The 23,747-nt window shown below is 45.8% G+C and overlaps 1 protein-coding gene across 6 annotated transcripts in view; it reads left to right on the top strand.

Moving 5' to 3' along the window:
• Positions 1–23,747, top strand: part of FANCE (FA complementation group E) — a 202,486-nt gene that overhangs the window by 153,960 nt on the left and 24,779 nt on the right. For 2 of the 6 annotated variants that reach the window (XM_085651092.1, XM_085651090.1), the window contains one exon: positions 669–1,103. The exons of the other annotated variants lie outside the window; for them this stretch is intronic. In XM_085651092.1, the coding sequence (XP_085507218.1) occupies positions 669–804 (136 nt within the window). In that variant the 3' untranslated portion in view covers positions 805–1,103. Of the gene's footprint in view, positions 1–668; positions 1,104–23,747 lie in introns of those variants that run through there. 6 annotated transcript variants of the gene reach the window in all.

The raw sequence follows: 23,747 nt of genomic DNA, 5'->3' as shown, positions 1-23,747 counted from the left end.
CAACTACGTTGGCGCCCCGTTAGTCCTTTGTGCGGTTGTGGGCCTGAACAACCGGGGGTTTGCCTTGCTACACTCCACCCTGAAAGGGGCGTGAGTAATAAGGGACCAATGTGTCACGTGATCCAGTAAGGGGATCACCCCCATAAGGGTAGCGCTGATTGGTTTCTCCACAGTGCTTGGTTCATCAGGCGGGCAGGGCAGCATAGGTTGGTACAGCTGCCTGCCCTTGGATCGCCCGTAAGATAACCCACCATATTGCATACTTTTGTATGGAATAAACCTGCAGCAATATTTTTCCCAAACAATAGTTGTGTTGTGTATTTATTTATGCATGCATACTCTGTTGTGGTAGGGGTGGGGTGTGGTGCCATAATGGGACTATGCGGCTGCCCGCGGCCCCCGCAGGGGACCATCCCAAACGGGCGTCCCCCTTTAGTCCCAGTTGGGCATTTCCCCACCCCCACTAATAATGGGGTACTCTAGGAGAAGTCCCCTTACCAGACGCGTCACTTCCGGCACGTAGAGGAGGGGGAGGTATTTATCCCTCCCCGGGCCATCTTGGCGTCCTCTTTGCGCCGGACACGCTGTCTCCCACCCTACCGCTTACCCGGCGTGGGGTTGGCAGGCGAAGTACATAGGATGTTGTAATGTTTTCTTTGTCGTTGCAGGCGGAGTTACAGGGCGATCTGGAAGCATATGGGTACAGAAAGGTTACCTCTGCAAGAGCACAATAGGGGTGCCAGAGCCAAATCACAGGAACCTCGTGTGGAGGGTCCTGGAATAACTACGTCGGCGCCCCGTTAGTCCTTCGTGCAGTTGTGGGCCTGAACAACCGGGGGCTTGCCTTTCTACGCTCCGCCCTGAAAGGGGCGTGAGTAATAAGGGACCAATGTGTCACGTGTTCCAGTAAGGGGATCACCCGTGATCCAGTGAGGGAATCACCCCCCATAAGGGTAGCGCTGATTGGTTTCTCCACAGTGCTTGGCTCATTAGGCGGGCAGTGCAGCATAGGTTGGTACAGCTGCCTGCCCTTGGATCGCCCGTAAGATAACCCACCATATTGCATACTTTTGTATGGAATAAACCTGCAGCAATATTTTTCCAAAACAATAGTTGTGTTGTGTATTTATTTACGCATGCATACTCTGTTGTGGTAGGGGTGGGGTGTGGTGCCATAATGGGACTATGCCACCTGTATTATAACTTATGTAGGGGCTCTCATTCATGTGACTGATATGCAAAGTTCATGTTGTAGACAAATCATTTCCCGTTGTTTTTGATCAAATTGTGTTCCTAAGTATTTTTCCCAGCTAGCTAGATATGAATATTTGTGGCTGTGATTTGGGAGTCTCGTTACGTAAGATGTATTTCCTCAAGACCAAATGTTGAGGTGTTGATAAAAACTTCACAAATGTGGTTAGGGGCTGGATAACTGCTCCTTTAATATCCTCATGAGATACTTAGTGACGGATTTGGTGGTAGTGGTATCGTTCTCTTTCTGGTGTCTGTAACATGGACTTAAAATCTTCAATATTGGTTTGATAATGCCAGTTTGTTAGAAATCCCGAAGGTGATGAACAATAGTTACTTACCTGTAATCTGTGGTTCTCCAGTATTGGTGTCTTTCATAGATTCACATGCCTGAATCATTCCCCGTCGTCGGAGTGGGAGTCCCACGGCACATAAAAAAGCAATAATTATGCATATAACAACCAAAAAACCCTGGTAACCTGAACCAGGAAGTAAAGTAGCCTAAGCTACAAGGGAAAAAACTTCCACAGCTATGACTATCACTGTCATTATATCCAGTCCAAACTGCAGCCAATCAGGCGACAGCACCCACCAGAATGTTCTCCTCAGAGGCTCAGGCTGTCAGATTTTCTCGCACAGGAGTGAAGCAATACATAATAGCCTAAAAAGCCTCTGAGGGGAGGTGGGCGGGTTGCATGTGAATCTATGAAAGACACCAATACTGGAGAACCACAGATTACAGGTAAGTAACTATTGTTCTTCTCCAGTATTTGGGGTGTCTTTCATAGATTCACATGCCTGAATCAGAGTAGATAGCAGTACATAACCTTATGCTCATAAGACGCTACTTTGTATCATAGACCATATACATTATGAAACAGTATAACCATAGAGAAATACATGTGTGCTTCAACATATGTAAAACAATTTCAAGCCACAAATAGTATGGAAAAAAGCGTCTTATAAAAGCATAGCGGAGGAGGGAGAACAGCGGCTCACCTTATTTGAAAAGATTACGTAGAACAGCTTGTCCCACTGATCCATCCGCATCACTTGCAGCTTCCAAACAGTAGTGTCTGGTAAACGTATGGCAGCTGGACCATGTTGCCGCTTTACAGATCTGGTGAAGAGGCACACCGGCAAAAAGAGCTGTAGATGAAGAGATTGCTCTCGTAGAGTGTGCTCTTGGGGTCGCTTGCAATGGTCTTCCAGCTTGATCATGGCATAAACAAATTGCAGCCGAGATCCAGCGAGCTATGGTTGGCTTTGATACTGAATGGCCTTGACGTGGTTTGCCATATGCTACCAGGAGCTGGTCCGATTTGTGCAGTGGTGCTGTCCGCTGTAAGTAAAACTTCAGACATCTTTTGATGTCTAGGGAATGCAAGGCCCTTTCTGCAGCTGTTTGCGGATTTGGGAAGAAAGTTTTCAAAACTATGGGTTCATTAAGATGGAAATCCGTCGGGACCTTTGGCATAAATTTTGGATTAGTGCGCAGCACCACAGAATCAGATGTGAATTGCAGAAAGGGCCGATGAACAGTGAACGCTTGGAGATCACTAACCCTTCTTGTAGAAGTTAGAGCCAATAATAAAGAAACCTTCCAAGAAAGGAACTTTAGATCCGCCTTGTGGATGGGCTCGAAAGGATGCCGCATTAGTTGTGAAAGCACTATATTAAGGTGCCAAGAAGGAGGTGGACGCCGAATAGGCGGGAACATCCTAAATAACCCCTTAAAAAATTGTTGGATGACTCTATTGGAATAGAGAGAGGTAATACCATCCTGCCAAAACCTTGAAATTGCAGCTAAGAACACCTTCAAAGTAGAGTGGGAAAGACCAGACCTCGCCAACCGTAGAAAGAAAGGCAGAATTTGTTCCGGTTTTGCGTGGATCGGATGGAGATTAACGGATTGACACCACATGCAAAACCTCTTCCACTTTAGTTTGTAGGATTTAACAGTTGCTGGTGCTCGAGCATTGGCCAAAACCTCTTGGCAGTCTGGAGGGATATCTAGGTGTGCAAATTCAAGCTGTTGAGGAGCCATGCCGCTAATCTCAGCGATGCTGGGTCCGGATGACAAATTTGACCGTTCTGAACGGTCAGAAGATGTGGAATTGGTCGAAACTGTATGGGTTCGGCCTCCGAGAGGAGGAGAAGTTCTGTGAACCAGTACTGGCGGGACCACCTGGGAGCAATTAAAATCATGCGGCAAGGCTGTTGTTTGATCTTGCGCAGAACTCGTGGAACCAACGGGATCGGTGGAAAGGTGTAAGCATATATTTGCGACCAATTCATCGAAAAGGCATTTCCCAGCGAGTCCTTGTGGGGAGCCCAACTTGTGAAGAATGGGCATTTGCGGTTCTGGCTGGTTGCAAAGAGGTCTAGATCGGGATGACCCCATTCGTGAAATACTCCGTCTAGGAATGGTTGGTGTAACTCCCATTCGTGATTCGACGTTGTGGTTCTGCTGAGGGAATCCGCCAGAACATTCGTGATTCCTGGGACGTGAATGGCTTTGAGGTTGATCTTGTGGCGAATCGCCCAATCCCAAATCTCTTGCGCTTGCTGAGATAGGAGGGCTGACCTCGTCCCGCCTTGTTTGTTCAAGTAATGCATACTTGTTGTATTGTCTGTTCTTACAAGTATGCATGCTCCTCGGATGATGGCCTGGAAGGATTTTAGAGCCAAGAATATGGCTCGCAATTCTAGCAGGTTGATATGCCACTTTCTCTGTTCTAGAGTCCACCTGCCCTTGACTGTCATTCCTTGAAGGTGCGCTCCCCAACCCTCGAGGGATGCATCTGTGGTGACTGTGAAATCCGGCATTTCGACCAGAAATGGACAACCCTCTTTCAAGTGTTTCATCTGACCCCACCATTGAAAGGCGTCCCGCATTCGCGAGGTGATGTGAATGATATCCTCGAATGATCCTGTGGTCTGAAGCCATTGCAGATTGAGCTCCTCCTGCAACGGTCTCATTCTGTACCGACAGTTGGGAATGAGATGAATGCAAGACGAAATCATCCCTAGGAAGGATTTGTACACACGGACTGAAACGCACTCTTTTGAAAGTAGTGAGCACGCAAGATTGCATATCTTGATTTGCCTTTCTTTTGACACAAAGGCTTTGGCCAGATCCGTGTCCAATGTCGCTCCTAGGAACGTTCTTCTTTGCGAAGGAGCTAGATGTGATTTCTCCAGATTTGTTGACAGACCCAGGGACTGGAAGAGTAAGAGGCATTTTTGAACATGCTCGGATGCTACCTTGGCGGAACTCGCCTTGATAAGGCAGTCGTCCAGGTACGGGAATATTTGAACTCCTTGCAGACGGAGATGCGCAGTCACTGGCGCTATGACCTTTGTGAAGACTCTGGGTGCGGAACGGAGTCCAAATGGGAGGACTCTGAATTGAAAATCCCTGCCAGCCACTCTGAACCGTAGAAATTTTCTGTGCCCGGGTAGGATTGGTACATGAAAAAAAGCGTCCTGCAGGTCGAGGGTGGCCATGTAATCTCCCATCGAAAGCAACTGCAGAATTTCTTGGAGCGTCAACATCCGGAAAGACATTTTCTTTAAAAATTTGTTGAGAGCGCGGAGGTCGAGAATTGGACGCCACTCTCCTGATTTTTTCCGGATGAGGAAAAACCTTGAATAAAAGCCCGTTCCCTTCTGTAGGAGAGGGACTTTTTCGATTGCTCCTTTTTGAATCATCAAATTTATTTGGGAAAAAAGCTCTTTGAGATGAGCAGGGGGTGGGCCCTTGGGAGGAGAATTTGGCGGAATTTTCGTGAATTCCAGAACATGGCCTCTGGATATTATATCTAATACCCACTTGTCTGTGGTAATCTTGGATCAATTTGAATAGAAGTGGGATATTTGACCTCCAATTCTTGTACGTGGTAACGGTAGAGATGGCGGCAGGTGGCTGAACTCATTGCTTCTTACCGGACTCTCGTCCGCGAAAGGACTGTTTCCTACGAGACTGCGAATATGGTTGATTTCGCTGTCCGTAATATTGCTGGCGATAATTCTGAGATCTTTGGCCAGATTGAGAGGTCTGAAAGGAACGCTGTTGGTTATAACCTCCTCTGCTAGAGAAGGATCCACGTCCTCTGGCTCCACGGAAGGTAGATTTTTTAAATTGCAGACTACCCAGGGACCTTGCCGTCTCCGTATCATTCTTAATCGCCTGTAGTGCTTCATCCACATGTGCACCGAACAAGGATTCACCATCAAATGGCATGTCTATGATTTTAGACTGCACCTCCTGGCGAAAAGATGTTGACTTCAGCCAACCCTGCCTCCTCAGCACTGCAGCTCCTGCCAACTGCCTGAACCCAGTTGATGCCACATCCACTGCTGCATCAATGATCTCCGCTGATGCATACTCTCCTTCCTGCAGGATCTTTATGGCCTCGGATTTTGAAGGCTCCGGTAACATGTCGAGGAAAGGAGAGATGTCGGACCACATCTGGCGGTCGTATCTCCCTAAAATCGCCAGGGAGTTTGCAGCCCGAACTGTGGTTGCTGCCATCGTGGACACCTTCTTTCCTATTGCGTCCAATCTTCTACCATCTCTATCAGGTGGAGCTGATATGGGCGTTGATGGATTTCTAGCCCGTCTCTGAGCCGCTTGCGCTATAACAGAGTCCGCCTTAGGTTGACCAATTAGGCATGCTGGTGAATTACTTGGGGCTCTATATTTCTTGTCCAGCCTTGGTAACACTGCTGGAAGAGAATTAGGGGTAGCCATCAGTCTCAATCCCTCCTTCCAAATAAAATCAATGATTGGGATTGCCCGAACCTGCTTCCTTGGTTGGTCCTTAAAGTCATACAGGAAGCAGTCATCCTCCTTTGTTTCCATGGGGATCAGGAATCTCTTGGTCGCTCTTTCCATAAGTGAATGGAAATTCCCAATGTCCACCGGGGGAGAGTCCACCGGAGCCGGAGCACTTGGAGAAGGAGTTTGTACCTGATAATTATCCCACTCTGACATGATAGACTGATCATCTACCTCTCCTTCCTCCCTTTCATCGTCTGTAACCTGCGATTGACGAGATGGCAACGGAGAAGGTGGTCTTGGTGACTGTAACGACGACAACTGTACTCTTGGCCTGGGCGTCGTCGGAAGAGATTCCGCCGTTTCCCAAGGAGGGAAACGTCTATAGTAATCTTGCAACATATACTGCAGATTATCAAGCAGTTCCAATGGCATTTGACCAGACGGCACTGGTGCAGGAGGTGTCGGCTGTGGTTCCATATTAGGATCTTCGTACTGGTCATCATCATCATCCTCATCATCTTGATATTTGATGAGAAGCTCCGATGGACTCCTTGCAGTCCGAAATCTCTCATCTTCTTCGGAATCGTTATCCTCCGATTGCAAAAGTTGCGCCGGCAATTTTAGAGGCGATATAGCTTCTAAAGACGATCCTCTGCACTGAAGAAGCGTAGTCGCTGTTGCCCTTTGATCAGACACGACAGACGACGGAGTCGCAGTCCACACCTGCATATCCATGCAGGTAGATAGAGGAGGTGGTGACAATCGCGTCGACGGAACCGACGACGGTGGTAATCCTGACGTTGAAGCCATTTTCGATGACGAGGCTGTTTTCGTCGACGAGATGGCAGTCGTCGACGACTGGACAATCTTCGTCGACGTGGGTGCCGACGATGAGGTAATCTACGAGGGCGTCGTCGACGGGGCACTCTTCGTCGACGAGGGCGTCTTCGTCGACGATGGCGTCGACGCGTCCATCTTCGTCGACGCATGGATCTTAGTTGACGAGGCATTCTTCGTCGACGGGGCAACTGTCGACGGCACCACAATCTTCGTCGACGGAGTAGACGTCGACGAGGTAGTCTTCTTAGACGGAGCAACTTTCTTGCTTCTTACCGTCGACGGGACGGAGACGAGGGATGACACCTCCTTCGTCGACGAGATGGGTTTAACACTCACCGAGACCAGCGTCGACGGCGATGATGCTGATGACATTATCATTGCAGGTCTCGGCGACGAGAATGTAATAGTCGATGTTGAAACCGTGTCGACGATAATAACAGTCGACGCCACTGCCGTCGACGACGGCAATCTCACTTGAGGTAAATTCCTCTCAGGAAAACTTTTAGCTGGCAGATTTTTTCCTGATTTCCTCGGGGGCGTAGAGGGCTTGGATCCTGAAGGTGGAGACGTCTTCTTAGATGAAGACGAAGACTGACCCGAGCCCTTAACAGACTGGGCTCTCCTCGACACCTTCGCCCCAGTAGAAGAAAACTCTTCTTCAGCCACCCTTTTCCTGGAAGAGATAGAGGACCCAGAGGCAGTTTCTATCCCTGACAAAGGATCATCTTTATCCTTAAGCTTCTGTAGCCACAGAAGAAGACATCCTTCCCTATCCCTTAAGGTCTTCTGAGGGAAAGTCCGGCAAATCTTGCACTCCTTCACTTCATGATCAGGATAGAGGCAATAGATGCATTTTTTGTGAGGGTCTTCAGAAAAAAGCCGAAGCTTTCCGCAGGACTCACAAGGTCTGAAGAGGGATCTTTTTGTAGTTGACATCCTAGAAGTTGAAAAAACAGTAGAAACTTGAAGAACTGAGCAGAGCTCAGGGAGACTCCCTTCACACGACGTGCGGTAGAAAATCTGACAGCCTGAGCCTCTGAGGAGAACATTCTGGTGGGTGCTGTCGCCTGATTGGCTGCAGTTTAGACTGGATATAATGACAGTGATAGTCATAGCTGTGGAAGTTTTTTCCCTTGTAGCTTAGGCTACTTTACTTCCTGGTTCAGGTTACCAGGGTTTTTTGGTTGTTATATGCATAATTATTGCTTTTTTATGTACCGTGGGACTCCCACTCCAACGACGGGGAATGATTCAGGCATGTGAATCTATGAAAGACACCCCAAATACTGGAGAAAGCACCCTCCATCTATCCAGCCCAAGAATAAAGTCTGAATTGCCTACTACAGGTGTCAAGGGGAAGGATAGGTTGTGTAGCCTCTGTGTCAGATAATCCCAAGTATTTAAGGTGACTAAGTACAGATTAAATATATAGATTGTGGCAGCGTTGGTGTATGCACTGCATCCTTTAAATATGTGTTTTATTCTACTACTTTCCTGTTTGCCTGTTGCTTTTTCCGTATGTCCTTTCTTTGATTTTTCTGGGTCCATTTAGCAGTGTCACCTTCATTCATGGATTATGAACCTTGGCTTGTCTTTCAGGTCTGTCTTCTACCTCTACTGGCAGCTACTTCTCATTCCTACAAAGGTTCCATTGTTGGGCTGCATTGCTCAGTGGTGGCGTTACTTTTCTCTGGAACTCTTACATGACTCCTTTGTCTCATGAATAAAGTTGAGGAGGATCACAAGGTAGCCCAATGGACAGGACTTTGATTGGGCCAGTTTTTAAAGGAGGCCTCGAGACGGGTCTTTATCGGGCTCTGTTTATGCCCTGGCACAGGTGGTCCGTTTTTTTCCAGACTGCAGTGACAGCAGGCACATCGATGTGTGTGTGCTCACACTGCTCACTTCTCAATAGTGGAGAAGTTACGGCATGACGTCATGCCAGGTGAGCGTTGTAGGGGAGGGGAAATCCTTTAAAGAGAGTCATTTTCTCTCTGGATTTCCCTTCTCTTTTTGAAACGCAGGAGCAGCAACATTGTCGTGGTGTCACCAGGTCTTTAAGTGGAAGCTTTTTAAATATTAAATACAAGCCATAGTTGCTGCTTATTTATTTTATGCAACTAACAACCATTGCCAATGCCAATAGTCCTGACTTGTTGTAGGTATGATGTTACTTTTTGTATCATTTATCTATCTGGATGCAATGACAGAAACACCAAAATACAAGTCGGGCGGCACACTATGCAAAGCACAGATTTTTAGCTTACGTGTTTTTAAGCCACGCCCTTAATTACATTGGCCAAGCCCCTTTGAGAGCCTCCTCATCCCCCGCCCAATTAAAGCCCTGTCTGTGGGCATACTTGTTGGTTCACAGGATAGGCATTGACACAAAGATTATCTTCTTCAGGCTGCTTGCTATATAAGTTGATGGGATGTTGTGCTCTGTCGCTCCTTCAGAAGGAAACCTTTTACATTTAAATTCCTCCATCGCTTTGAGTGCCCTGATATGAACCTCCACTCCTAGTCTTACACAGGGTCTTGCACTTGTTCTCTCCTAATGACCATGCATCACGCAGAACTCTGTGATCTGAGCATAACCTTTACCGTTTTGTTGTCTTCATTGCTATCTGGCATGTGGAGAAAGTGTTGAAGCAGTGGTTCTCACTGCGAGACAATCTGTAATTGCAATCTGTTGGGCACACTTCATATATTCAGGTAGATTGTTTCTAAACAGTAAGGTATGGTGGGTTCACAACACAGGTTTCTAAAGCCACGTGCTTACAGCATGGTCGTTAGAATTGTTCCAATGGAGATTGAAGTCACCCAGGAAAAACTGTGGTACTTGTGAATTGTCGTTGGATGTAATGACTTCCATTAACTCATCGATGAACGTTAGATTATCCCCCGGAGGGTGGTAAATTATGTGAAGTTTGCTGGCGAGGCGCTTGTCGTCAGAGATGTTGATACAAAGATATTCGCAGGAGGATAAAGAGATGGAGTCTGCTTGATTGACTGATATTGTGTTTCGATAAATGTAGGCTAGCCCGCCACCGGGTTTCACGTTTCTGTCTAGGCGGATTAAGTCATGGCTAGGAGGTACCAGAAGGTCTAGGATGGGAGAGGAGGAACTATTTAGCCATGTTTCGGTAAGGACGATAATGTCTAGATCATTCGCGAGGATGAGGTCGTAAATGTCAGCAGAATGTTTGCTAGCTGATCTGCAACTAATGAGTGCACACTTCAACTTGCTAGTCGAGTGGGAGGGAGTAGTCTGCACTATGCTGATATTTGTGAGATTTTCTCTATTAATGGATCTGTAGTTGTGAGAGGGTTCTCTGAAGTGGTTGGTCTGAATTGATTGGATAGTGCCACATCATGGCTTACTGTTGTCAGTTGGACTGGCATAGGATATGAGGAGGTCATCTATGTCATTGTCGGATAGTTCAGCAGTTGCTCTCCTAAGACTAGATGGGTCATTGGGGGATGGTATCTTACTCTGTCTAGTTTTCTTAATGTGTGAATTCTTAGCGATGTATCTTCAAATTTGGTGACTGATTCTGTTCACGGTGGCACTAGTGCCTCTGTGTATGATTAGGAGTTCTTTGGTGATAGTTGCTAGGTTTTGCATCTCGACCTTGAGAAGGGATAGTACGGTGGCTAACTCATTGAATCGTGTGATCGAATTGGGATAATTAGTTGAGTGTGTTGGTGTGTGTTCTATTATATGGGGCGATCCGCAGGTAAAGTCTGGTTGCATGATCTCGTTATCTGGTTGCCTGGGGATATCCTTCTTATGGATCGATGTGGTTATTTGATGAGGGAGGTTAGTTGTAAGGTCCGAGTCAGTGTGGGAGATGACCTTGAGGTGTGATAGCATGAAGGGGGCAAGGACGCAAGTGATCGGTGTATGGACGTTGAGTGGTGAGTTTGAATGACCGGGGTGAGTATCAAGGGAGTTGGGTGCTGATCATATATCGAGGTAGGCGGTAGCTCATAGGGAGCTTTGCATGCTAGCTCAGTTGTAGGTGGGGAGAGAGGGATGCTGTGGGAGGTGTCCAGGTTGGTGTATTCACCATTGGGCATCAGGGATATCGGTGGTGTGACTTCAATGGGGTGGCCGCTAGCTAAGAATATACCTTTTCCTCTTGGGCCAGGGGACCAAGGTGTAGATGAGACCAATGTGACGGGGGTAGGGTTCATTGGGGGTGTGCAGAGATTTCGGTTCGGTTGCATTCGTTATGGGAGATTGTAGTAGAGTTGGGGTAACATCTAGATACTCTGTATGAGGAGTGGCGGGGAGTGTGTTTTTCTTGCCGTTCACTGCTTTCTGGAGAGTAGGGAAGATCTTGTCTATGGCAGCGAGATTGGAATTAGAGGCTTAGAATTAGAGATTGGAATTAGAGAATGCAGGCTCTGCGCAGGTTAATCACAGAAAATACTTTACATTTCTTGAAGCCAGGCTTTTGTGACATCTGCAGCTCAGGTTCTACTGAATGAGGCAGGAAAATCGAGTTGTAGAAGAAGCATTAATCATTTTGTATTATTTTTGTAACAAATAATGTATTATTCATTATAAAAAATGATGCCCCAAATATAACCAACATCCAGCAAGTCATATTTCCAAATATAACCAACATCCAGCAAGTCATATTTCCATAAGGTCATATGAATAACACATTCACTTGATCGGCCAATAATACATGTAGGGTGCAAAGGGGGTGCTGTTTATAGCAGAAGTAGTAGGGGAACAACTGATTTTAGGAATTTTTATGGTTCCCTCTGTTCCAGAACTTTCCTTCATAGAAATGTGGAGAATATGTGGAATTTTTATCAAAGTTTGACGCTTGCAGGACATTCTGCGGGAAAAAACATAGTGGGATCCACACAAATAAAACCACTGTGAATTAGCCTGGGTCTTTAGGTTTCAGAAATGCCCAGAGACTGTAGGGTCTCCTGGTTGACCCAGAGCCTACATAGTGCAGCTATTCACCATGGCAAGTGAGAGGAAAATGGTATTTACCCCCCTCTCTCCTGGCGCATATGTAAAAATTACACCCAAAATAATCCTAATTTCCTTTTACTTGCATGGGGATGCCCAACGCCAAGGTGGGCAGAAAGACTATTGGGGTCTTAGGGGTGGGGAGGTGGCCTAATAATTGGTCAGCCCCACACCATTTTTTTAAAATTGTAAAATCTCTGGCATCCTGTGGGTTTTCTACCTCCTGGGTGCAGATTGGGGGGTAAAATCTCCAATCTTCCCGCAGAATATCAGAAAAACTGCTGGGGCATTAGGGGTGGGAGGAAATGGTGGTGTGACGAGGTGGGTCACCCAGCCTATATTTTTTCCTATAAATAAATAAATGAACTCCCCCCCCCCCCCCCACCCTTGCCCCCAAGATCAGATTGGTGGAAAACTCCTCGACATTTCCCAAATCTTCTCCTAGCAAGAAGATTGCTACGAATATTATGGGGTAGGGCATGGGCAGGCCGCCCCACTCCTTCCTTTTTCTAAAGCAAATTTTCCTTGGCGTCGAGTAGGCCTCCTGCCAAACTTTCCCAATCTGCCGAGGGTGGGAGGAGGAGGAGTGGACAGAAAGACAGATGGTGCAGTTTGGGAGTGAGGACACGGCCCAGTACAAGGGAAGGCAGCCCCCCACTTTTTATAGATTTTTTTTCTTTTTTTAAGCATAGCGTCGGCTTTCTGTGCCCTAGGGGAAGCACCTTGCTTGAGTCCTGGCATTATTTTGTAAAAAGCAAGCACCAGAAGGATTTGCTTCTTTAGTGTGGTGGACCAACCGTTCACATCCACCGCAATATAGAGATAATGTGGTGGATGTGAATCATTCATCCACCTCACTTACAGTATTAAACATGTAATTTATAAAAGTCAGCCATATTCTTTAATATGTTACTTGACTTTCCTTTTTTGATGCTCTTTGAAAGCAGTATGACATTCAACATGTTAATCAATTGATGGCGCTGTACATGACTTATAGAAATCTATAACTTATTTGTCCAAATCACAGTGCATGGAGTCCACCTTTTTGCAGCAACAAGAAAAAGATGACCTGTAAAGGATAAGTTAGCAAATTCAACCTAAAGATAACTTATCCCTTGACCCTCATCTGGTGTTTTATAGGACTCTCACCATCAGTCAGAGGCATGCTTCATCATTAAGTCCTGATGTTGGGACCCATTGTCACACACACTGGCTCTATCTTGTGAACGCTAGGGAGCTGTTTTAGATCTGATGGTGGGGATACTAAAATTAAAATTACCTAAGGAGTTACCTAGAGTTTATATAAAAAAAAACGCTCCTTGGTAAAATTAAAAACAAGATAGGACGCCCAATGGGAGATTATGTCCCAGGCATCAAAGGGTCAAGATATTCAACTACCTTGCTACTTCAGTCTTGTGGCTTTCGTCAGGACCTTTTACGATGGATCCCTTGCGCATCCACAGTTGTTTTGCCATTTACTAATATTGTAGTCTATTATTAACAACCTTTTTGGTTACCAATCAGGACTTGAAAAATCTACTTGCCCACATGCTATGGCGAGTCAGATGTTATTAGGGCGAGCTATTTTTAAAGACTAGTGGCCCAGTCTGGCAAGAGACTCCAACTGACAAAGAATAGGTATTCTTATAATTAGGAAAGTAAAAGAACAATAGAAATGCCTTTAAATCTTGTAACACTTACTGTGCTTTCAAAGACAGAGGTCAGGTATCTGCTTATGTCTTATTACAGATAGTTCCTTTTTTTATCTTGAAGATGTGTTTACAAAATCCTCTAATTTACAGTCAGAGAAAGAAAAGTAAAGTGAACTGTCTGACACTCATGCTGGGTGCAATGAAAGGCTATAGGATGTCAGTTTATTTTAAAAACAAAAACATTAAAATACCTTGCAAATGAGCTGTACAAATATTATAAAATATATTTCAGTGGTTGGGAAAGCACTTTTTTAAATAATGATGTGTGATGGAAACAAATATTTTAATAGGATCAAAATAAATCAGAACACTTTACTTGGTGATGGGCAAATGATAAATATTTGCTGAAACTCAATTTACCCATTATCGTTTGTGTGCTATATAGTTTTATCAGTAAAACTGCATTTCTTTAGGAAAGTTTGTGGCTATTTCAATGAAAATGTGCTGTCTGTAAATGACAGTGCATCATGCTTCAGTAATCTTTCTAAGAAAAGTAAGAGTTTTTGAAAATGAACCTAAAAACATTCCTGACCCCCGCCCTGATGACAATGCTATTGACGAAGCAAGAGACCATTGAGGGGTCATGTGTACCTTTTATGTGGGCTAGATTTTTGTTATACATTACATTGTTCAAAGGTTTTGTGTATTCAATCAAACATACTAACGTTTGTACAGTAGACATGCTGAACTCACATATTTGAAGGTGCTCTCATATTTAATAGTGAAGAAAAAGGTGACTTGAAATAAAATATTTGCCCAGGATCACACAATTTGGACCAGTTTATGGGTCAAGTTAATTAAAGTTAGGTAGAGTAGGTTATTCAAGTTCCTAGACCTGCAGGTCTGGTAACATTTTTATAATTTTTCGAGGCCTGCCAATCATTAATGCATGGCAGCCATTTGTACAGGCATACATGTTGACCCTTCGATGCCTGGGTCATGTTCAGTAGTCAATCAAACCCTTTATGGGTCGCCTCTTTCATGATGGTGGAATGGGTTCTAGTTGGGAAGTAGTGGTGATCGTGGTTATTTCGAAAAAGAAACTTTTTGTCAGGGCTCATGGAAGAAGGGTCCCAGGAACACTGACAACCCGCGCGCGAGCGCAAACGAAGGGACAGAAACTTCAATCCCCAAGAGTCATTGCGGGCGGCGGACGGCAGTGACGTCATAACGCCAGGGGGCGGAAGCAGACATAGGGCTTCCGGGACGCCTTCACGGTGCCGATTACTCCATGCCGGGAGCTGAGCCGCGATCGAGCAGGAGGCTGGTAAGGGTGCTGTGAGCACCGCGCTTCCTATTCCGAGGACTTTTGCACAGCTCAGGTATTGTGGCCAATCCCTCGTTGTCTCCCCGTTGCTTCGTTGGCGGTCTCCCAGTTGGGGGTCCATGCGAAGCAACTCCGGGTCCCTCAAGGTTGCCCTGTTGCTTCGTTGGCGGAATCACACTTCGGGTTCCATGCGAAGCAACCGCAAGTAACCTTTGTGGGGACACTTTTGTTCCTAACTCTTGTATACCAAACAATTCATTGTGTGGAATCAAACAGATGCGATTCCTTACGGTCACGTTGTACCGTGATCCCTGTACGCATTTCTCCCACGTTGGCGAACCGGTACTTCCACGGTTCATGCGGGGAGAGAAAGGGCGTGTTACATTTGGCCTGCATTAAGGGAGGTTATCAGTTCTTGCAAGAAACTCTGTTGTTGATTTGGAATCACTGCCATTGGAACGCTGGTTATGCTTAAATATGTTCTCATGATGTAATGCTAATGTGTGCGCATTTGACCCGTGTATGATCCCTGAGATGGGGTATTCGTCAGACCCAAAGGCTTACTATTTTCTTTCTTATCATTCAGCAGGGGGTTTGTGAGTGAGCTGGAGGACCGCTCTTCCGCTCCCCTATGTTGCCTTACGACTCTGAGTGTATGATCTCAGGGAAAGCTTCCCTACGTCTTGTAGGTTCCAGCCAGAGCAGCGCATTATTTTCCTTTACAGGTCTCCCTCCCTGCTGTCCCCATCCTTTCCTTCCCCCACTGGACCACCTCATAGAGTCTGTGAATATCTATTTCAGACCTTGAGGGTGTCGAGAGGTGGACCCCTATAGAGCAACGCACGATCCCGAGGATTCCTGGCCGCGACACCTTTTCTGATTTAAGTGTTCATGTTGTTGGTCAGTATTACATTACGGACAATCGATAAGTGCAAGTACTTGCACACAGCCAAAAAGGTTGTGGGCCAACTTTTGCCAGCATTCCACATCACCTTTGGGTTTCACTCAGTCCAAGCAGCCAAAAGGCACCGATTCTCTGAAAATCCCATTACATATGTTTTGCCCTCAACATGCCTACCTTACCTGTGTGTATGAGTTGGGATACGGAATAAGCATTTAAGCACTACTTTGCTGGTTTTATTTCACACCTGGCTGCAAGAATCAAAGAACTGACGTGATGCATAGGATGTGTATAGGAAGGGTAAGGAATGATAATATGGAAGAACATGGTTGTCCAATAACAGTTTGTAGGAGGCTGGCTTAGTATATGGTGCACACTTATTTTAGTGAATCACCTTGCACTAATCCAGGCAACACTTATGGTGAGTTTAGTGGTCTTAGACAGCCATAGAACGCTCTCTAATTAGTAGCTGTGGGGAGCAGCCTTCAGGCTTAGTCCAGAAGAAGTGTTAAGCAGCTTACCAGATCTATTCACGCAGTGTAGGTTAAACAAAAAAGAACCACACAATGTAGTTATAAAAATATGTCTATTTAATACACAATACTCACTAACACATTGGTGTATCTCCTACTCAGAGATATCAACACAAATACACACAAAACATCAATTGCAAACAGGTAAGTAAACACATTACACAGTGGTCTCCAGGGGGCGACCAAACTATATGCTAAGAAAGTGGAATGAGAACTGTGACCGAAGTCAGGACTTGGACCAGGAGACCCAGAAGAGCTGGGGACACAAGGAATCACCCAAGGTAAGTACCTAGGAACCCCACGAGGCTATGTGCAGAATGGAAACACAGCTGCATACTCAAAAGTCAACAGGACAGTCGCAGGTGCAGTTTTGAAGAAGACAGACCCTTCCCAGTGGACCCTTAAGAAACTGAGTAGAAGACAGAAGGTTGGAGAGTCACCCCACCCGTGCATACCCCAGGAACCAGGATACCTACACCAGGGAAGCCGGGTGCATAGGTGCGAAGTGAAGTCGGAAACCGCCGTAGACCACAAAGGAGGATTTCAGAAAATATGTCGCTGGCGAAGACTGTGCAAGAGCCTGGTTGAATCCAATGGTGGATTCTTGAAGAGAAGAACCTGCAAGCAGAGGGGACAGAGTCTATGCCACTCGGAGGAATAGCAATGCCCACCGATGATGTAAGATGTAGGAGTGATGGCAGTGGCCTTGTCTCTGCAGCTGTGAGGACCAGGCGACGCTGAGGAAGTATAGGAGCCGTTCACGAGCTGTCCCACATTCGAAATCAAGAACCAGGGGGGTCTCTGTCCAGGGGGAGCACCAACAAATTATTGGCAGTAGCAACAGACATGGAAAACGATGAAGGAGCAACGTTGGGACCAGCAAGGTCCAAGTGACTCACCAAGTGCAGGAGAGTCAGGGCAGGCCCCAAGCAAGAAGGAAGCCCACTGAAGCAAGAGAAGACTCTCAGGAGGACCCTCAGGCCGAAGACAGGAGGTGCAAGAGGACCTCGAGCAGCCCACCATAGAAGAAGGCCCACGGTGCAGAGGATGCAGTACGGACGCTAAACTTGGCAGGAAGAGATGTTGGAGGTTGGAGCTTCTTGTAGCTCAAAGATCTCTGGAGTGCAGAGCCAACAAGCCTAGGCAACGTCAAGTCGATGCGGTGCACAGGGGTCTGGTCCCAGCGGTTCCGACGAGGGATACTGGCCTAAAAATTACAGAGAGGACAGGTTAGGCCTCAATGGAAGTGCAGAACAACCACCTGAGGTGCTGAGCATTTCGAAGTCCGTAGGATGTCGGGAGCAGCAGACTGGTCAGCTTGGTTGTGGTGCCTGCAGATGCAGGGGAGTCACTCCTTCACTACTTCGGGTCTCTTTGATGCCCACAGGCCTGGAAAAGAAACTGGATGAGCAAAGGCACAGATGACGCAGAATGCTGGCAGGACGCGAGACCAGCATCAGCAGGAGCCTTCCTAGATGCAGTCTTGGTTCCAGACTAAGTCCAAGGTGCCCAGATGATTGAATTGAAGTGGTTTCGGATCTGAATCTTGTCCATCGACGAATCTGAAGAGCCACCCACAGGTAAGCCATTAAGTACCCTAAGGAAAGGGTTGTGACGATTCAGGGATCCCTCCCAGAGGAGGAGCTGGACAGAGAGGAGGATACTCCCATATCCTTTGTCCAGTTTCGTGCCGGAGCAGGAGCCACGGGCTCCCGGAACTGGTTCCAACTGGAATGTGCAAGTAGGGCACCAAATGTGCCCTTCAAAGCAGTCTGGTGGCCCTGGCAGGGGCCCCACCCCAGCCCAATACACTAAGTCCTGTCTGGGAGGTGGTTACACCTCCCTGTGACAGGAACCCTATTGCTTTACCATCCCCTGCTCGAGTTCAGCTTAGCAGCAGGAGGGCAGAATCGTGCCTGGAGTCGGCAGCAGCACTAGCTTGCTGGCAGACCCTGGAAGGGTGTTACCGGGAGCACTGGGGGCTTCCCAGAGGAGCCCCCTAGTGCAGGGAATCAAGCCAGAATTTTTTTAATTTAAAAAGTGACAAAAAAATTTTTTTTAAATGTGGCAGGCCACAATTTCAAATGTTAATGCACTCTATGTATGTGTCATAAAATTTGAAAGCCAAACAAATTCAGAACAAAATGAATACTTTTTTTCATAGGATCTAACTCTTGCTGGAAGGTACCCTAACCCAAAGCGGACCCAAAGATGGACCGATTTGCTTACCCCCCTACTGTTACATACTTTATTAACTGTTGCATACCCTAACCCACATCCCTCCCAAACCAAAACCTTGTCTCATTTACCAATCCTATCTGTAACCCTAATTCTAACCAATTGTCAACCTAACCATAACACTATCCTAAACCCTTACCTCTTCTCTAATCGCCCACACCGTTGCCGTATTCTCTAACCAGAACCTTAAACATAACAGATCTTTTAGCATCAATATATAGTTGGCACACAGATCAATCTAAAGATTTCTTCTCCCAGAGACCTGCTACATTATGCCCTAATTTTACAAACGGTGCAAGACTATGTGACCTCTAACCACTTGAACCTCAACCCCTTGACGACCAAGTGTTTCCATACCTCATAGTCACAATCCTCGAGTCCTGCAGTATTCTTGACTCCAAACTTGCCATCATTAAAAACGTAAAATCCCTTGGTGTCCTCTGTGATAAAAAATAATAATTCAAAAGGCATATTTAGTGTTAGGCAGATGCAAAACATCAGTCAAAAACATCCGGATGTCACATCTTCTGTATTAAGAGTGCATCATTGCTTTCGACACGGGCCGCTTTTTGTCAAATGTCCTGCTCTGGCAAATTCCAGATAGGGCCCTTAATCGGCAAACACAAGTCAGTGCAATGGCTAACAGCGCGCGCATTCTATTGCAACGTCTTTAGGGAACGTGCCACTTTGTATCCGAACAAACCTCAAGAATGTTTACCAAACCCTTGTGCTGTCCGGTATTGACTATGGAAACCGACTCTTGACGGGTCTTGCTGAAGCACACCTCGCCACCTGAAGGCAGTGTCACATGCGGCAGCGCACCAAAATATTGTCCCACATTACTCTGTACAACTGGCAGTCAAGTATTTACCCCTGGAAGCCAGAGCATTCTATAACACAGCTTGCACCACCCATAGGGTGTGCCACACTTATTTCTACCCCTCAAAACCTAGCAGTGAAGCTGAAAATGTCAGATAGGCTCAGATTATGTAGTCCGGAAACCCCTCTATGAGAAGTACGCATCATTTGTTGTTGCGTATTTATGCAAACGTTCGGGAAAATTGCTCAAAATTACACATCACACAAAATGAAAAACGGGCGTTTCACAGGCGCATTTCATGGTTAAAAAAGCACACACAAAAAACAAGCACAGTGAACAACCGGTGTGTGCATTCTATTGTTCGTGTTATGCCAATGTACTCACGCTACATTTTTACCACAAACGGCATGTAATGTAATTACATGGCGTGATAGCATATTTTCTGGAATTTCGCGCAACAAGGGTAATGTGAAATTACCAAAATTATGCTAGGTTATGCAACTTTGACTCATTAATTAGAACCTCCAGCTTTAAAAGAAGAGCACACAGTGCACGATCCGTCTCGGGTAGTTCAACCATGATATAATTCTCTCCATCCCAAACTTAAGAATCACCTTTGGCTGCCTAGAAGACCGAGCTGTCAGGCGCTGGATTTCTGGTTATAGTTCTTGAGGAACATCGTTTTTCTCTTAGGTAAAACCGGTCTCGCATCCATTGTGGTATACACACAGGAGTTAAAGGCGTACAGCAGGAAATCACTGGTAAGAATTGAAAGTGTATTATGCTCAAATTGCAGTTTGGCGTCATCAGTTGTAGCTGTGTGCAACTATATTCCCAATCTTTTTTTTTTTTTTTCTGTCCTCATTCGCCTTCAACCACCTTGATAGCGCCAACCGCCTGTTCGTAACCTTACTGATTGACCTTAAAAGTCTTTGGCTTCTTATGTATAATCGGTACCTCAGCCTGTAAGGGTAAATTTTTAGGTCGGAAGGATACTTCCCCTGCCATTCAAGGGGGGGGTTGGGTTTACTCCAGCTAGGTCTTAAGCAAACCTGATGGACTTTATCGATATCCTGGGAGCTTAGAGTAGTCCAAGGAGTATCCAAAACGCATAATCATAGGACTAAAAAAAAAAAAGAGCACTCTACTTCCATTGAATCAACAGGTCCCCGTATGCAATCTTTTTTTTACTGCATAATCTAGTCATGTCCATCTTGGATACTTCATATAGTGAGATTAGCCAATCTGCGTGGTTAGGTGGACCTGGATCTATCCAATGCTTGCAGATTTGCCTCCTAGCCATTAAAATTGCATAAAATAACAGAGAACTAGTAGGGCCTACGATGTTACTATTGAGGCTGAAGATTATCAGGGGCAGGTCTATATGGATTGGTACTTTCAAGATGCTCTCAAGAGTCTTCCGCACATTTTCCCAATAAAGGAAGAAATGGAGGGGCAGTCCTTAAACATATGTATGTCTGATGTTTCTGCCATCCTACATTTATTGCAAACGTATCCTTTCCAAAATTTTGATAGTCTGAGAGGTGATAGATACGCTCTATGAGCAGTGAACAGATGGTTCCGCATCAGTCAGGCAGGTTTGACTAATCTGAAAAGGGTTTTAAATGAGTCCTGCCATAAAAGATCACACTGTATGACCATCTGCTCCCCCCATAGCTCATCTGCAAGCTTAAATACCCCATCCACTGCCTCTTCAATTGCCCAATACCACACTGAGACCTCTTTTCCCCACAGGCCTCACAACTAGCTGTTTTTCCAGGTTGCTGCCCTTACCAAATGATATGTTCTGACTAAGCTGGGCTGTAGCCAGCTTTTTAGCTGGATATACTTAAATCTAGATAGACCTGACCCTACTTTCTCTCTTAGATCTTCCCAGGAGACGAGAGTATCTTCCTTGATCAGATCTCCCCACACTGTAATCCCGGCGTCTCTCAATGGTGTCGTCAAACTATCCTGGAGGCACTTAGGCGAGCCTGGAGAATCCCAGAGTGGCGCTAGATTTGAGAAGTAATTAAGCCTCACCTTTTTTTCTTATACTAGCCCAGTTTTTTGCTATTGACTGACGGACCTTAAGTTTGACCTTTTTAAAGAATTTTTGGTCCCCAAACTTAAACATAAATCCTTCTTCTGGTAAACCAGCACCCCTTAGCATGGCCTGGAACATATCTCCTCCCCCTGTACTCACAGGCATTTTCAGCAACATTTGTGAATGTGAAAGCTGGAAGGTCCAGGCATAATATTGCAGATCAGGCAGCGCCAGTCCCCCTTTCTCTCTCTTTCGTCTGGGCTTCTTCCAGGCTAACCTTGTCGATCTGTACTTCCAGATAAAAGAGTTTACCTCTTGTTGGAATTTGTCTATCAGAGATTTATCGAAAAACAGAGGGATTGTATTAAAAAGAAATGTGAGCTTAGGTAAGATTGTCATTTTGACCAAATTAACCCTCCCCAAGATGTATAATGGGAGGTGAGCCCACAATTTCATCTGTTTCTGACATTCTCTGAAGACTCGATCTAGATTGAATTCTGCAATTTTCCCTACATCCTGTACAATTCTAACCCCCAAATACCGCATGGTGGAACTGACCTGGAATTGTGTACCTCTGATATTCCACGCCATTATTTCGGTCTTACTGGCGTTGATTTCATATCCCGAAACTTGTCCGAAATCCTCTGCCAGTTTTATAACTGTCGGGAAAGCTGTGTCCAGATCTGCCGTCAGTATCAGGATGTCATCCGCATACAGGGCCACCCTCTTCTCCCACTCTCCATATTTAAAAGAGGTAATGTTGGGATCTTCCCTAAGTCTCTGTGCGAAAGGCTCTATATACATATTGAAGAGCAGAGGGGAGAGAGGGCAACCCTGTCGCATTCCCCAGGTAATCCTAAATGCGTCGGTCAATATTCCATTGACCATAATCTAGCTGTCGGAGCCTGGTATAGAAGCTGGATGGTACGACGAAATTTGTCCCCCAAATTGAATTTTGCCATGACTTCTGACAGCCCCAATTCACCCTATCAAAAGCCCTGGTTGCGTCTAGGGTTAGGACTGCCAGAGGGGAAAAAAAGGTGGAGGCAATATCAATTGCGCTGACCAGATCGTATGTGAGGTCTGCTAGTTGACGTCCTTTAACAAACCCTTTTTGGTCTGGGTGGAGAATACTATTAGCCACCACCCCCAATCTATTTGCCAAAATGGAAGAAAAGAGTTTATAATCTGTGTTTAACAGTGATATTGGTCGATATGACCCACAGCTAGTTGGATTTTTGCCAGGTTTCAAGATTAATACCACTGTCGCATCGTTCCACGAACAAGGGGGATTTGCTCCCTCCAATAGTATCTTATTGTACAGTTGGGTAAGTACTAGAATTATAATCTCTTGTAGGGATCGATATAACTCGCCTGGTAGCCCGTCAGGCCCGGCCTCTTTACCTCTTTTCCCCTCTGCTATGACCTTCCTCACCTCCTCTTCTGTGATATCCCGTTCCAGGTCTATTTGTTGGTTAGGAGTAATTGATGGTAGAGTGATCCCCTCTAACCAAAGCTTTACTTTAGCGCTGTCCTCTGTGGAGGTCTCTTTATATATATCTTGGCAATAGTTCCGGAAAGCCATACCAATATCTTTGTCTGAGGAGCGGCTCGATAGCTCATCATCTAGTTTTATTTCTTTTATGTGGTTTCGCAACTGATCTGTTTTAACTTTCCAGGCGAGTAATTTGCCTGCCCCTTCACCATATTCAAAGTGGGAGATCTTACTTGCTTCCAACCTGCACATTAGTCTCTCTTGAAGGATACCCTCCAGCTCTTTTATCAAGTGATCCTGCTTTTTCAGATCCTCTTTCAGGCCAATACCGGTTTGATTATTCATTTTACTCTCAATTCTGCTCATTTCTGCTTCTAAAGCCAAGGTCACTTGCCCATATTTCCTCTTTCTATAACTTGCTGAAGGCCGTATGGGTGTAACTGAGCCAGGGTATAATAAAATTGGTGTAAGAATTTAAAGTGTATTATGCGCAAATTGCAGTTTGGCGTCATCAGTTGTAGCTGTGTGCAACTATATTCCTAATCTTGTTCGCTTATAGTGTCACCCAGTAGCATTTCCCATTTATTAAGCGATCTGTTCACAGTTCCGCCGTGCTCTGATTGTGCAGAGTTGTATAAGCGTGTGACTAATTTCCGGCGGCTAGGTGTAACTATCAGTGTTTGCAGTGCTTGTAATTGTGGTGGTTCCTCCGGGAATGAGGCGTATAATTCCCTTATCGCCGTCTGCAATCGCAAATGGGCAAACAGTTTCATGGGAGTATTGTGTATGCTTAAGGATGGGTCCTCTCTCTGGATGAATCTACCATGTAGGAATACATCTGCCATGGTATTCAGTTTC

This window comes from Triturus cristatus, chromosome 1_1, assembly GCF_964204655.1.
Source record: "Triturus cristatus chromosome 1_1, aTriCri1.1, whole genome shotgun sequence".
Lineage (NCBI taxonomy): Eukaryota > Metazoa > Chordata > Amphibia > Caudata > Salamandridae > Triturus > Triturus cristatus.
The sequence above is the reverse complement of the archived record's forward strand: the minus strand, read 5'-3'. Positions and strand labels throughout refer to the sequence as shown.